At 56.4% G+C, this 15,116-nt stretch overlaps 1 protein-coding gene across 1 annotated transcript in view; it reads right to left on the bottom strand.

The window, feature by feature from the left end:
• The window catches only part of RIN3 (Ras and Rab interactor 3), a 117,096-nt gene that overhangs the window by 39,474 nt on the left and 62,506 nt on the right, over positions 1-15,116 (bottom strand). Inside the window, exon 4 of the mRNA XM_051826438.3 lies at positions 366-438. Within this exon, the coding sequence (XP_051682398.3) occupies positions 366-438 (73 nt within the window). The remainder of the gene's footprint in view (positions 1-365; positions 439-15,116) is intronic.

The following is a 15,116-nucleotide window of genomic DNA, read 5'->3' as shown; positions in this document are numbered from 1 at the left end:
GCTATGGCCTGGGAGGGCAGTGGAGGATGGCTCAAGTCCTTGGGCCCCTGCACCCATGTGGGAGACCCAGAAGAAACTCCTGGCTCCTGGCTTCAGATCAGCCCAGCTCTGGCCATAGTGGCCATCTGGGGATTGAACCAGTGGATGGAAGACCTCTCTTTCTCTCTCTCTCTCTCTCTGCCTCTCTGTAACTTTGCCTTTCAAATAAATAAATAAATCTTAAGAAAAAAAAAAACATTCACCAAAGCAGAAATTTTGAAAACGAGATTTTTAGAATAAGCATTCCCCTACTCCCCCACCCCCACCCCCACCGCCTCCCACACCCTGGATGCTGTGCACATGGGCGACAGAGGGTGGCTACTCACCTACTGACACAGTAGAACGCGATCAGCCTGAAGATGTCCTCAAACACAAGGACCGAGCCTTCCAGGTACAACACTGCGGAGAGCGGAAAGGGCTCCGTGAGCAGCCTGCCAGGGACGGGAGGGAGGGAGCCGGCAGCTCGCTGGGGGCTGCGGCAGGGCGGGTCTGCTGCGTTCGCCGTGGGTCCTGGTGTCCACCACAGTACCTGGCCTGCGTGGCTGCCAGCCTGACACCCATGAGAAGTGGATTCCGGGTGTTCACCCACTGAGATTTCAGGGGTTACCTACTACGGCAGCTGCTGTTAACACATTCATTCTTGGCAAGAGAATCCACAAGATTCTAGACTTTAAAAGCAGAATTAAACATCTGACAGTTCCGAGGACTGCCGGGGCCCCTGGAGGGAGTTGTCATATTCCACACTGGCCTCTAGGAGGCGCTGCGACCCAGGGGCACTGAAGTGGGGACACCAGGCTTTCACTTGCCATCCACAGTCTCTGTCCCTGACAACACATGGCTGCCAGGCACCCCGAGGTGAGGATGGCCCTGATGTCCCACAGCTCTGATGATGGAGAGGGCTGGGGGGGGGGCTGCAGCTAAGCCTCCTGGGAAGTGTGCAGGTGACACAGTCAGTGCTGAGGCTGGACGGGAACCGAGCAGAGGAGGCCCCAGGCAGGGGGCTGCAGGGCCCGGGACGCCCGCAGCACTTCCCCCACTCCTGACCCTCATCCTGGCACCCCACAGCCGCCACGGGTGATGCTCCCCCCAGGGAACCTCCTGGGCCGTGCCGGGGTTGCGAATCGTGTGAACATCACGTCCGAGTGCCGGCGCCCTTACGTCCGCCCAGCTTCTGGGCTGCGAATACAGTGCCAGGGTCCTTCCTCACCCTGACAGTCACTGCTGCCCTCACAGAAGCCCACACCTGACCTGCGGTTGCCATGGGAACTGTCCCCTTGCTGCAAAACCCTGGGGTTTGGGGGCCAGAGCTGTGGCGTAGAGGGTGAGGCCTCCTCCTGCAGTTCTAGCATCCCATATGGGCACTGGTTCGAGTCCTGGCTGCTCCACTTCCAATCCAGCTCTCTGCTGTGGCCTGGGAAAGCAGTAGAAGATGGCCCAGGTGCTTGGGCCCCTGCACCCACATGGACGACCTGGAAGAAGCTCCTGGCTCGGCTTTGGGATTGCCCAGCTCTGGCCATTGCAGCCATTTGGGGAGTGAACCAGTGGATGGAAGACCTCTCTCCTTCTCTCTCTCTCTCTGACTCTGCTTCTCTCTGTAACTCTGCCTTTCAAATAAATAAATCTTTAACAAACCAAAAACAAACGCTGAGGTTCTGAAATGGACAAACACAGCTTCCCCAGTTCCCAGGGGTGGATGGGGGCGGACGGTGACTCGTGGGGGCGGACGGTGACTCCCTGTCTCCGTGTGGGTCCAGGTCCGGCTCTGGGGTGGATGGGGGCGGACGGTGACTCCTGGGGGCGGACAGTGACTCCCTGTGGGTCCAGGTCTGGCTCTGGCACCCACTTGCTTGGAGATGGGTACTGCAGCGCAGCCCCTGCCTGTGAGTCTGGAGCTCAGCCCCCTCCCCACCCGAAGGAAGGGCACCACCAGACCAGAGCTGCCAGCATCGCTGGTTCCAGCAGCAGGCAGAGCCACCAGGAGCCAGCAGGCACAATCCCAGGCTGGCAGGTGCATCACTCCTGCTCTCCAAGCAAATTGGCCACCAGCCATGCCCAGGCCTGGCTCCAACAAGCACTCTTGGGGTCTTGTCCCTCTAAGAGGAACAGAGCGCCCCTCCCGGGACCTCCAGGTGGCTGTGAGCAGGCCCAGCAGTGCCCGCGAGGGAGACTCAGGGTGAAAACCAGCGGTCACTACATGAAAGGCACCATAGAGATCCGGAGCCTTGGGCCGGGGGTCCAGCTGGGGGTCCCAAGAGCCGGAAGGATGCTGCCTGGAAAATACACCAGGAAGGTCTTCCTTCTCTCTCCGGGCTGTTAGGGAGCCAGGGTGGGCACCTCTGCCCCAGGAGCACCGGCTGGCCCTGGAGCCCGTGTGTGTGCAGCCTGCCCGGCTCCCCTGCAGAGGACCTTACCCCGTCCCTGTGGCCCACCGCCCTCAGTATGCAGTCATGATCCCAGCCCCGAGGCTTCCCCTCACCCATGCGCCTGGTTTCAGGGCCCACCTCGTCTAGGGGCTCATTCTGGGCTGCCCCTGCCTGCCCCCTCCTCCCAGCTCCCAGGCACTGGGCTGTGCACAGATCAGAGCCTCCTGATTGGCAATGGAGGGTTATGGTTTTCCAGGATTTAATAATACCATCTACCATTATTAAGTGCCCACTGTGCGCCAGGCTCTTTACTTCTCATCTCACAATGATGCCATTATCTACATTTTATAGGTAAGGAAACTGAAGTTAAGTTACTGGCCCAGTGCCAGCAGTCTACTGGGTGCCTTGTGTTCGGGACAGGTGGCCCAGGGCAGAGGGAGGGCGTCTCTCTCGAAGGCAGTCACTGGCAGCAGAGACCCCTTTCCTGTGGGCCGCAGTCTCCTCCTCTGTCCCTGGGCAGGCCCCAAGTTCCCCCTCCCCTCCCCTGGCTCCAGCCCTGGGCATACCCCCAGCCGAGAGCATGGTGGCGTCACTCCATCATTAAGTCACGGGCCTGACTCAGGCCCAGAGAGCAGGGCCCACAGCTGACTTCTCTGCCCGGCCCCAGGCCCAGGCCCCCACAGGGACAGCCACACTGCACTCCACTGCTAAAAGTCCCCTTTTCTTGGGAGCTTCTGTTCCCCACCAAGCAAGCGTGGAGACAAATCTTGCAGAGTGAGACAGGAACGCAGGGCAGACAGTCACCACGCAGCAGGATTTATAGGTTCAGATGCCAAAACACGAGGCAGATTTGAGAACTGTCAATTGTCTTGGAGACTAAATAAAGAGTAACCATGTAGGGAGCTTTCCTGGGAGAAGGGGGCGGGGGGAGCGGCCGAGCAGAGGAGCCCTGGCCCAGCCGCCGTGAGTCTGGGAAGGCAACCCTGTGTGCACCTGCTCACACCATGGACTGTGACGGCGTGACGGCACCCGTCAGGGAAGAGCACTTTGCTCTCCTACAGCAGAGGGGACAGGAGCAAGGGAGGGGGCCCAGAGCAGGGACATCCCCAGGTGCCACAGCAGAAGGACCCACCATGGACGCCCAGGAGATACCAGCTCCAACTCTGGCATCTGACGAAGTTGGAACTTTGATGCAAGGTCTGGGAGAACAGTGAGAGCCGTGGGACCCACAGAGGTTAAGCCGCTTGCTTAACAGAGCTGGGAAGTAACAATGCCGGGATGTGGCCTGGAGCCAGTATGGCTGTGTGGCCTGTGGCCTTGCCAGCCACGCTGGGCCAGTGACCCTCTGGACCCCACTGTCCAAGAGGAACAGAGTGACAGCCATGCGTGCAATTTAGAATTTGCTCATAGAGACATCAGTTAACAGAAACAGGTCAAACTAATCTTAATAATAATATATATGTTGCTTAATTTGTTATATCCAAATCATTATCATTGCAACATACTGTAAGTCTATCTTAAAATTATTGCTGAGACATTCTACAATCTGTGTTTCACACTAAGTGCTCAAAATCTGGAGTGTGTTTCACACTCACAGCCCGTTACCACACTTCCAGAGCTCACCACCACCGGAAGTTCGTGGCTACCATGTTGGATGACAAAGCCCGGGAGCCAAGGCTCGCAGCCCTAGGCAAGCTGACCTCTGGGGGCACAGGTGGTGTTGTGTGCAGGCACTTCTGGCTGTCACGACTCAGGGCCAGAGCTACTGGGTCTGGAGGGCGTTGGCCAGGGATGTGGCTAACACTCCCACTGCCCACGAGGCTCCCCCTGTGGATGAGCCAGCTCCAAGCACTCAGGGCCAGGTGTCACACGCTTTGCCTACTGTAGGAGCCCAGGCGTCCTGTGCTGTCAGCACCCAGCAGGTTGCCTGCTGGACACCACCAGTGCCTGCATCTGACTCAGTGGAAGACAGCGACGCTCACTGGGCCTCGGAATCAGGCCCAGAGGGATGGTACTCCTGTCCTCTTACCCAACAGGACAGAGACACCGAGAGCCTAGAACGAGGGACCAGTGTGGGGACAGCCGACATCTGACTTGCTTCTGATGCTGCTGAGTGGTAGCTTTGGGGTCCACAGGAGAGAAGGCCTACACTTCCGGAAATGGAGAGTCCCTACCTGCACTTCCGGGAACAAAAAGTCCTTGTCAAGGTCCCTACGGGTGCCTAAAGGTCAACCAATGAGGATCAAACCCTCCTCAACCTTTAACCCCCAAGCCCTGTATCAGTCTATAAAAGGAGCCCTCCCCACCTCACCCGGGAGCAGAATTCCAATAAAAGCTTGTGAATTAATTGATTCATCTGACTGGGAAGATCTGTTACACACCGGACACCTTGCACTGAGCCCCCTCATAAAGCCCTGGCAGCTGGCGCAGGACCCAGCTTTCCTCCTGGCTCGTCCTCAAGCGTCCGGGGCAGGCTCAGCCCTGGCTCAGCCCAGAGTCAGCAGCCACAAGGAGCGGTCAGTGGAGGCGCGTGTCAGGGCACTCCATCGTGGCTGGGGGTGCCCCGCACCCTCCAGTGCAGCCCATCTGCCCGAACACTCACGACCACCACCATCCTCCTGTTGATTGCCTCCCTGGTTCTGAGCAGCTGCCAAGGAAAGGGGCGCTACTGATCGCTCCGTGTTCCCTCCCCAAGTTCCCATGCAAGGCACAGGGCTGGGCACCTTCCAGGGCCACTACAAATGCCCCTGGTGACAGGTGGGGACATCACTGCTGACCCAAGGAGAAGCACCTCAGTTGACACAGGGACGTCTGTGCTGAGTGGCCAGGGGTAGGGGTGGGGGTGGGGGTAGGGGTCTGGGGTAGGTGCTCAGGCAATCACTCACAGGGTCTGAGCTTTCTCTAGCCGGCCTCCATCCAAGTTCCCCTTGGGCCACCACCGGGCAGTCTCACAGCCAGGTGGGAAGAAAATGGTTTATCTCTAAGCACAGATGTGCAAACAGGTCTCTTGGCCCCCAAGGAGGACAGAGGCAAGGGAGGGCGAGTGCTGGGTTTAGCATCTCAACTCTCCCTGTGCTAAAGACCACCTCGGAGTCTGCTCCTCTGACTCGAGTCCTGGCCCTGGGTGTGCATTTAGTCTTTGCCTATCCGCTGTTTGCCTGGCCCCTACTCCGTGCCAGGCACTGCTGCAGGCTGGGGTGTGTGTGTGTGTGGTGGGGGGTGGCGGCTCACTCTTTCCAGACACCATGCTCACCATGTCACTGTTTCCCCCGCTCTGCCCCTGGTCCTGGAGTGAGGCTGCCACACGGGGCCCCACACCCGGTGTCTCTGAGGCCCCCTCTGCTTCCTCATACAATTCTCTAATTAAGCAGAGTGAGTGATTATTGCACCCTAAAGGGGACTGAAGTCTCCCTGGGAGCGGAGCCTTGTTTTCAACTCAAGAGCGGCCCAACACAGGGCTGGGAACATGTGCTGGGGAGCCAGGTTGCTGGGGTTTCAGTCCTAGCCCATCGCTTACTGATGTGTCTGCTTGTACAAGTCATGTAGCCTCTCCGTGCCTTTGTTTATTCATCTATAACATGGGGATTATAATTGTTCTGGATCTCTATAGCTGTGCCAACCTACTTAGAAGATTTAGTGGCTTCAAAACCACAACCATCTTACTGTTGTTCACAGTTTGTGGGTCAGGCATTGGGCAGGGCTCAGCTGGGCGATTCTTCTGCTCCTCATGGCACTGACTGGGTCACTGGGGGCTGGTCTGCTCCCGAGGGTCCAAGACGTCTCTGCTCATGTCTGATGCCTTGGCAAGAGCACAGGCCAGCCTCCCTCTTGAGCCTCTCTCCTTCTCCATGTAGTCTCTAGGCCTCTCTTTTTGGTCTCTCCAGGATGGTGACAACTCAGGTCCCAGAGTCCAACTGGAAACAACACATGGAACTGGCATCATGTCGCTTCTGCTTAATTCTTTTGCCAAAGGAGTCACTGCCAGCCTGGCTTCAAGGAGAAGGCAACAGACTCCATCTCTTTGAGGGAGAAGTGTCAAAGAGTCACAGTCATCTTCAATCTGCCCCACGGCAGTGGTCCCTTCCTAGGGCTGATGTGCCAATGAATTCGCAAAAAATGCTATGAGACCATTGATGATGTTATTCTAGTTCCTTCACTTCCCTAGGCACCCAGCAAAGTCTCAGTAAATGTTCTCTTCATAACTCAATAGAGGGGCTGGCGCCGCGGCTCACTTGGCTAATCCTCCACCTGCGGCGCCAGCACACTGGGTTCTAGTCCCAATTGGGGTGCCGGATTCTGTCCCGGTTGCTCCTCTTCCAATCCAGCTCTCTGCTGTGGCCCGGGAGTGCAGTGGAGGATGGCCCAAGTGCTTGGGCCCTGCACCTACATGGGAGACCAGGAGGAAGCGCCTGGCTCCGGGCTTCGATCGGCGTAGTGCGCCGGCCATGGCAACCATTTGGGGGGTGAACCAATGGAAGGAAGACCTTCCTCTCTGTCTCTCTCTCTCACTGTCTAACTCTGCCTGTCGAAAAAAATTATAACTCAATAGAGGAAGAGGCCCAAGGAAAGCATTCTGGGCTATGTAGAGGGAGTTTCTTCTACCAACCTCTGAGCCACACCCCACAAACTAGGGACCCGGCTGGGGTCCTGAGATGCTGGTGGGAAAGACACCAGGTGCCAGGAGAGAGAGCGGAACTAGCACAAACCCCACCAGCCCACCCCTCTCCCAGGGTCTCCCAAAATCCCTGTTATAGAGGGGCCATGTTTTCCACACAAGGCTCAGGAGCTTGCCCAGATTCAACCAGGTAGTAACTGACATCCCAGGCGTCAAATCCACGTCTGCCCATTGGTGGCTCTGCCTGCCACAGCCGTGGTCAGAGGCGTTTCTCAAAGGACACCGTGGGAAATGCTCCACTGTGTCCTCCCAAGGAAAGACAGGACTCAGGGACTCTGAAGCCAGAGAGAGGAGAACCAGCTTTCCCTGGGAAGTGGTCTCAATGTTATTCCACCATCAGCTGTCTCACACCATCCACCTGACCTATCTGGGAATCCATGCCACGCCTGTCCAGTCCCACCCTGATTCCGAGATATTTCCTGTTCCCTCGGAGTTGCAGCCTTAAAAAGATCAAGCTTTTTACTTAGGCGCTCATACACACATCACCTCTACGCAGACGTCACACCTCAGTGTGCAAAAGGCCCACCAACAAGCGTTGTTCAACAGAAAATGCAATGAAAAGACAACCTTATTTTTGTGCAGAAAATTTGAGTCCATGCTTGGTTTTTCCATAAGTATTTTCCAAGAACTTTTTGAAGATCCCTTGTATACGTCTCTTCCCGAGTTCTGCAAGGTGGTTGTTACCATCTCCATGTTACAGATAAAGAAACTGAGCAGTGATGTCCTGGAAAATGTTTTCAACTGGCTATCCAAGAGACGGGAGGAAATGAACATTTACAGCGTTTGCAGGTTCTCAAGAGTCGGTTCTCACCTGTGGGTACAAGTCAGCTCCAGCACGCCACCAACATCACAGCTCAAACACCTTCACGCAGGCGGTAAGAGGCGGGGAAGGGGCACGTCTGGCCCAGTGGTTGAGACACCAGTTAAGATGCCTGGGTACCACATCAGAGAACTGGGTTTAATTCCCACAGCCAGCTCCAGATTCCAGCTTCCTGCTAATGCAGACCCTGGGAGGCAGCAGTGATGGTCAAGTGGTTGGGTCCCTGGCGCCCATGTGGGAGACCTGGCCTGGGTTCCAGAGTGGTGGCTTTGGCGTGATCCAGCCCTGGCCTGGGAGTGAACCAGTGGATGGGAGCCTGCTTTCTGTCTCTCTGCCTCTCAAATAAAGACTTTTGTGTGTATTTTTTTACAAAAGGGGCAGACCCACGCCTGGAACTTGGGTGCCTTCCTCAGTGGGGCTGTCCTTCCAAAGCCCTCTTGGCTGCGGCTTGGACTCTGAGGTTATTCCGATGCTCTTTGTTAACTAATTCCCCTGCTGAAGAGGAAAGATAGGCCACAACGAGGCAGCAACACATACAAATGGCTCCGTTACTATCCAGTCTGCTTCCCTCTCTGTGCTACACCTCCTGGACTTAGAGCATCACTGGGCACTGGGCAGAGGGGTACAGGAGACAAGTCAGGAAACACCCAGCTCGGGTGCGAGAACTCTCCCCGCAGCGTCTACAGACCTGAGCTTCAACCCAGTGACGCCCTTGGGCACCCCTTCCTCAGCTACCAGTGGGGGCCTGGCACCTGCTTCACGGGGCTGGGGCGGAGACAGGGGGCTGAGGTCTACAAAGACGCACTCAGCACCTGGTCCACAGCAAGGCCTCAGTAACCGGGGTCAAAGGCTGCAGAGAAAGATCCCACGGCCGAGTTACAGGGGAGCTGGATTTCGCCTGGGAGACCCTATCTTTGTGGGTGTCAAGGTCAGCCCTGGACTGGGAGGAACACCGAAGGAACATTCCGGCAGGGGGAATTCCTCCACAAGTCCTCTAGAAGTTTCCACCGTGAAAACCATGACTGAGGCATCAGTAAGCACAAACAGGAATAGGATGGCCAACACAATGACTCACTGATCCCTGATGGACAGGAAGATACCAGTCTATTTTCACGGAACCTTCCAGAAGGTCTCACCTCTGATGAGTTCCTTAAGTAGTTTGAGCGGAAGGATGAAGTTGGTTGGACAGGGACCATGCTGTGGCTCCCCAGGGGCCGCCTGGGCTGCACGGACCCAGGGCCACGTGGATTTCCCTGCGCTGTGGTGAGGCTTTCTAACCCAGGTGCCAGGAACACCGCAATTAGGCAAATGTATAGGCTTTATTCTAACACGGCGTTCTGTATCTATCTCTTGCCAGGTGAGCTCAAGAGTCCCTTCTGCTATGAGGCCCAGAGACACTGAGTGACTTGCTTAAGGTCACACAGCAAGCTACCAGTGGAGCTGGCTTAGAATCCAGTGCACTGAGACGCACCCAAGGCATTGCACAAGCTCACCCTGGTTCTGACTTTGTTCGTACGTCCTAGTAGGGAAGATACCTGGGACCACCCAGGGCAAAGCCAAGCTGGAACATGAGCCAGAGGTACTCAGAGGAAAGTCAACCTCCTGTTTTGGGTAAAACTCCCAAAGCATGGGGGCCAACACTGTGGTGTAGTGGGTGGGGCCGCTGCCTGCAGGGCTAGCATCCTGTACAGGTGCTGGTTCGTGTCCTGACTGCTACACTTCTGATCCAGCTCACTGCTATGGCCTGGGAAAGCAGTGGAAGACGGCCCTGCACCTGCATTGAAGACCCGGAAGAAGCTCCTGAATCCTGGCTTCAGATCAGCACAGCTCTGGCTGTTGGGCCATCTGGGGAGTGAAGCAGTGGGTAGAAGACCTCTCTCTCCCTCTGCCTCTCTATAACGCTGCCTCCCAAAGCTGAGTCCCCCGGCAACCTCTTTAGAAGTGTTCTGGTGGGGTGACCTGCTCAGGACAGGGTGGACGTCCACGTGGGGACATCACGGACACAACGCACTCACAAAGTCACGTGGTGTGCTTCTTCCGCCCTTGGCGTGGATCCACTCGCTCACCCGTGATGCTTTCAGGGCAGGACCTGGCCAGTGCAGGGCCCTGAACCCTCTCTCTCCCCGGGCCCCTCCCTCGGCTCCTTCTGATCACACCGTGTGGCAACCCTGCCTCGCTGGCCAGACTCAGGCTTCCTGGGGACAGCGACTCCGTCTCGCGCCAGCCCAGTGACCCACGTTCGGGAAGGAAGGGCCGGAGCAGGAAGCAGCTCTCTGGCGTTTTTGCCAGGCTTTGGGGGTGCTCACATCACCTTCTCCCGCGCCCCTCCCAGCAGCTTCCTTACGGTGTCTTCAACAGCACCGTGAGGCTTGGGGGAACCAGGCCCGGAAGTCACAGGATGGGCTTTAGTTTACAGTCAGATCAGCGGAGAAACTGGACGGGAAGCCAGGTTTAAATTTCCCGCTGGGTACTGCTGTTGCTGCATCCTACAAACTTTAAGTGTTTTTCTTTTTCTTTTTCTTTTTTTTTTGGTAAAGATTTATTTTATTTATTTGAAAGACAGAGTTACAGAGAGGTAGAGAGAGAGAGAGAGAGAGGTCTTCCATCCACTGGTTCACTCCCCAAATGGCTGCCAACAGCCAGAGCTGAGTCAAGAAGCCAGGAGCTTCTTCTGGGTCTCCCATGTGGGTGCAGGGGCCCAAGGACTTGGGCCATCTTCTACTGCTTTCCCAGGTGCCTTAGCGGGGAGATGGATCGGAAGTGGAGCAGCCGGTTACACCCAGCTCACCAGCCATGGTGCCCGGCATCGGGTACATCCAGGTCACCAGCCATGGTGCCCGGCGTCGGGTACACCCAGCTCACCAGCCGTGGTGCCCGGTGTCGGTTACACCCAGCTTACCAGCCCTGGTGCCCAGTTCTGCTGAGTCCCCACCAACCGGATCTGCCCTTTCCCGACAGAGGGCGCCGAGGTCTCCAACGTGCCGGAGTCCGCTGTTTCTCCTCGCTGTTCTGCCAGCTTTGCTGCTGGCGTTTTGGAGCGGTTAGGCACGCGCTCAGGGACTGCTCTGTCTTCCCGAAGCCCTGGCCCCTTTATCCTCACACCCGCGCAATACCCGTCTCTACTCCTGATAGCTTTTCCTGGACTTCTCTCTGCCTGAAATTAATATAACCATTCCTGTTTCCTCCCCTAGCCTTTTTTTTTTTTTTTTAAGATTTATTTATTTGAAAGTGTCGAGAGAGAGAGAGAGAGAGAGAGAGATCTTCCATCCACTGGTTCACTTCCTAAGTGGCTGCAACAGCCAGGGCTGAGCCAGGATGAAGCCCAGAGCCAGGAGCTTCATCCGGGTCTCCCATGTGGTTGGCAGGTACTCAAGCACTTGGACGATCTGCTGCTGCTTTCTCAGGCCATTAGAAGGGAGCTGGATCAGAAGCAGGGTTGGGGGGCAGGCACTATGGCATAGTAGGCTAAGCCTCCGCCTGAGGTGCTAATATCCCATATGGGTGCCGGTTCAAGTCCTGGCTGCTCCTCTTCCCATCCAGCTCTCTGCTATGGCCTGGGAAAGCAGTAGAAGATGGCCCAAGTCCTTGGGCCCCTGCTCCCACATGGGTGATGTGGAAGAAGCTCCTGGCTCCTGGCATCAGATTGCCTCAGTTCCAGCCATTGTGGCCATTTGGGGAGTGAACCAGCGGATGGAAGACCTTTCTCTCCATCTCTCTCTGTCTGTAACTCTGTAACTCCACCTGCCAAATACATAAATAAATCTTTTTTTTTTTTTTTTTTTAAAGCAGGGTTGGGACTTGAACCCAGAGACTCCAATCCTGGATGTGGACAAACCCACGCGGTATCTTCACCACTGAGACAAACACCCGTGCTGTAATGGATATGGATCTTTATATTTTAAGTGGTTTCTTGTAGACAACATATAGCTGGGTCTTATTTTTTGATCCACTGTAACAATCTCTTTAATAGCTACTCTGTTACTATTTTCTATTCCATGTCCTGTTTGTTGGTCCTATTTTTATTTCCACTTTTTCTGTCTTCTGTAATTTTCTCTCTGTCTCTCTGAGCGTCTTATGGTTCCATTTTACCTTCTTGCCTAGGATACCACTCTGCTGGTTCACTCTCCAAAAGCACACAGCAGCCAGGGCTGGGCCAGACCTAAGCCAGGAGCCAGGAGCTCCACGTGGGCCCCCCATGGAGGTGACAGGGACCCCTCACCTGCCGCCTCCCGGGTGTGCGTTAGCACGAAGCTGGAATCCACAGAAGCACAGCTGGGCCTTGATGTGGGGGCGGGGGGGATGTGGACGTCGTAACCATGGTGCCGAACACCCGCCCCTCCCCTTCACTTCTGAAGGGTAATTTCATAGGCGCAGATTCTTGGAGACGTTTCTTTCAGTACTTTAAATATGGCAGCCCACTCTCATTTGCACGGGTCCTGAGGGCAGGGTCACACTGTTGCTCTACACACAAGATGTTTTCCCTCTGACTACTTCCAGGATCTCCTTTTTTAAGATTTATTTATTCCAAAGGCAGAGTTACAGAGGCATAAAAAGAGAAAGAGACAGGGAGAGAGAGAGAGAGAAAGGTCTTCCTTCTGTTGGTTCATTCCCCCAAATGGCTGCTACGGCCAGTGTGCTGAGCCGATCCGAAGCCAGGAGCCAGGTGCTTCCTCCTGGTCTCCCATGGGGTGCAGGGCCCAAGGACCTGGACCATCCTCCGCTGCCTTCCCGGGCCACAGCAGAGAGCTGGACAGGAAGAGGAGCAACTGGGACAGAACCGGCGCCCCGACCGGGACTAGAACCCGGGGTGCCGGCGCCGCAAGTGGAGGATTAGCCTAGTGAGCTGCGGCGCCGGCCCTCTCCCTGCCTTTTATTGGGATTGCCTAGCTAGAATGGGCTGTAGCTGGTTAAGTCTGGCAGAACTCCAGCAAATCAGGCTCTGGTTAAAAACCTTCTCCTGGGCTCGGAGTTGAGGTACAACAGGTGAAGCTTCTACTTGCCATGGGAGCACTGGTTCAAGTTCCGGCTGCTCCACTTCCAATCTAGCTCCCTGCTAATGCACCTGAGAAAGGCAGTGGTCGATGGCCCAAGTGCTTGGGCCCCTGCACCTGTGGGGGAGACCTGGCGGAAGCTCCTGGCTGCTGGCTTTGGATCAGCCCAGCTCTGGTCATTGCAGTCATTTGGGGAGTGAACCAGCAAACGGAAGACCACCCCTCTGCCGCCTCACTTCTCTCTAACTCTGCCTTTCAAATACAACAGTAAATAAGTAATTTTTAAAAACAGAAGATGCAGTCATCAGGAGGTGATTAGGCCACGAGGCTCCTCCCCCATGCATGGGACTGAGGCCCTTCGAGACTTCCCCTGGAATCAGCTCACTTGCCCTTCCACCTTCCGCACGGAAGGGCGCAGGGCTCCTGCCTCCCGCGGAGGCAGCCACAGGTGCGACCTTGGAGCAGAGAGCAGCTCTCACCAGACACCTGCACCTGCCAGCAACCTGATCCGGGACTTGTGATAAGCAATTTCTGTTCTTTATAGGAACAGGTACTTTTGCACACATGGCTACATGCTGAACTGAGCTCACCCCCACCCAGCCCCCTCTGTCCTCTGGGGCCTGCACCCTGACCCCTGACCCTCTCCTGTAGTCAGAGCTGTGGTTGTGCAGAGGCCCTGTCCCCCGACACAGCTGAGCCGGGCTGCCCTCTTTCAGATGTGTCTTCCGGAGCTGCCCAGCCCTGCAGTCCCGGCACACACAGGCCAAGGCCACCCTGGCACTAGCCCATTTCCTGTGCATCTGCTCCCTCTCTTGCCTCCGAGGCCCTGTGTTCCAGATCTTTCTTTATCTCTATCACACACCCCCTCCTGCATCTGATTCTCCCGGAGCCAAACAGTTCCCACGGTCACTTTTCTAGAGACGTGGGCTGCACCTAGGACTCTCCCCAAGGCCCCGGCCAGCTGAGAGGGCCACGGCTGCCCCTTTTCTTAGCCCCCCATCCCAGCTCCTGGGACACCTTCCAGACCTGCACCCTGGCCAGGTCTCTCAAACCCCTCGCTCACCACCCCCGTCCTGGCTCAGCCCCGGTCCCACCAGCTCCCACGCTCCTGAGCTCTGCTGAGGCTGATCACGCTTCCTCCTGCTCAGAATCTTGGTGCTGCCTCCCATGGTGTTACAAACCCCGTCCCTAGAGGCTTGGGGCAGTGGTCAGGGCCCTTGGGGATCCGCTGAGTGCCACCCTCCCAGCCTCACCTCCAATCACACCCACCAGCGCCTCACCCTTTGCTGCCTCTGAGACATGATGCAGGCCGTGGTCCCAGGGGATCACGTCTGCTCCCCGGTTTCTCTCTCACTGTCGGTTCCACCCTCCCAGGCCCGCAGTCAAGGGCCGTCGGTGTGGGTGCCCGCCATGTGCAGGCTTACCTAGCACCCAGGACAGCGCTGGGATTTCTGGCTAAGCGTGCACGCGTCTGTCTTCCCACTGCTCCAGGGACAGCGGCTGTGTCTTATCTCTTTCAGAAGCCATTTGGCACAGATCTAACGCACTGCAAAATCTTGGCAATGTTTAGTAACACGGAGAAAGCTCGTAATAAAATGTCAGAGTGAAAAAAAATGAAGGGTAAAAAAAAACTAGAGACACCACTAGGATTCAAAATCTCCTTTAAAAGAACGGAAAGAAATCCGCCAAACTTCCCCAGTACGGTTTTTGGAGTTAAACTGTTGCATGACGTAATTTTTTCCCCCAGCTTTGGAAGCAGAAAGGGAATGCTGAGAAGAGGAGGGGATGAGCAGTGGCTATCCGAGCCAGGATCACGGGGGTGATAACCAGTGTAAGAGACACCGGCTTCCAGCAGGGGCTCTCAGGGCGCGAGGCGCTCCAGGAAATGAAAGGTTTCAGAGAACTGTTGGAGCCAGCGCTGTGGGGCAGTGGGCAAAGCCGCTGCCTGCGACGCCAGCATCCCGTATGGCTGCCACTTCGTGACCCAGCCGCTCCCCTGTCGCTCCCCGTCTTCGTGGAGGAACGACACAGGACCCTGCGCTGTTCTTTCGTCTGCTCGGCCCTCCCCGGGTTTGCTGCTGGTTCTTCCCGGGTTGGCTACCGACCCTTCCACCTCCGTGGAAGGGTGGTTCCCCCTGCCACTTTCCCCACTTCCGCGGGGGAGCGGCACACCGCCGGCCGGCTCTCTCGGGGGCTGCACAGGTGTTCCTTCAGATAGATGTTCCTGG

This window comes from Oryctolagus cuniculus, chromosome 20 (genome assembly GCF_051225735.1).
Source record: "Oryctolagus cuniculus isolate XC-2025 breed Fujian yellow rabbit chromosome 20, ASM5122573v1, whole genome shotgun sequence".
NCBI lineage: Eukaryota > Metazoa > Chordata > Mammalia > Lagomorpha > Leporidae > Oryctolagus > Oryctolagus cuniculus.
The sequence above is the reverse complement of the archived record's forward strand: the minus strand, read 5'-3'. Positions and strand labels throughout refer to the sequence as shown.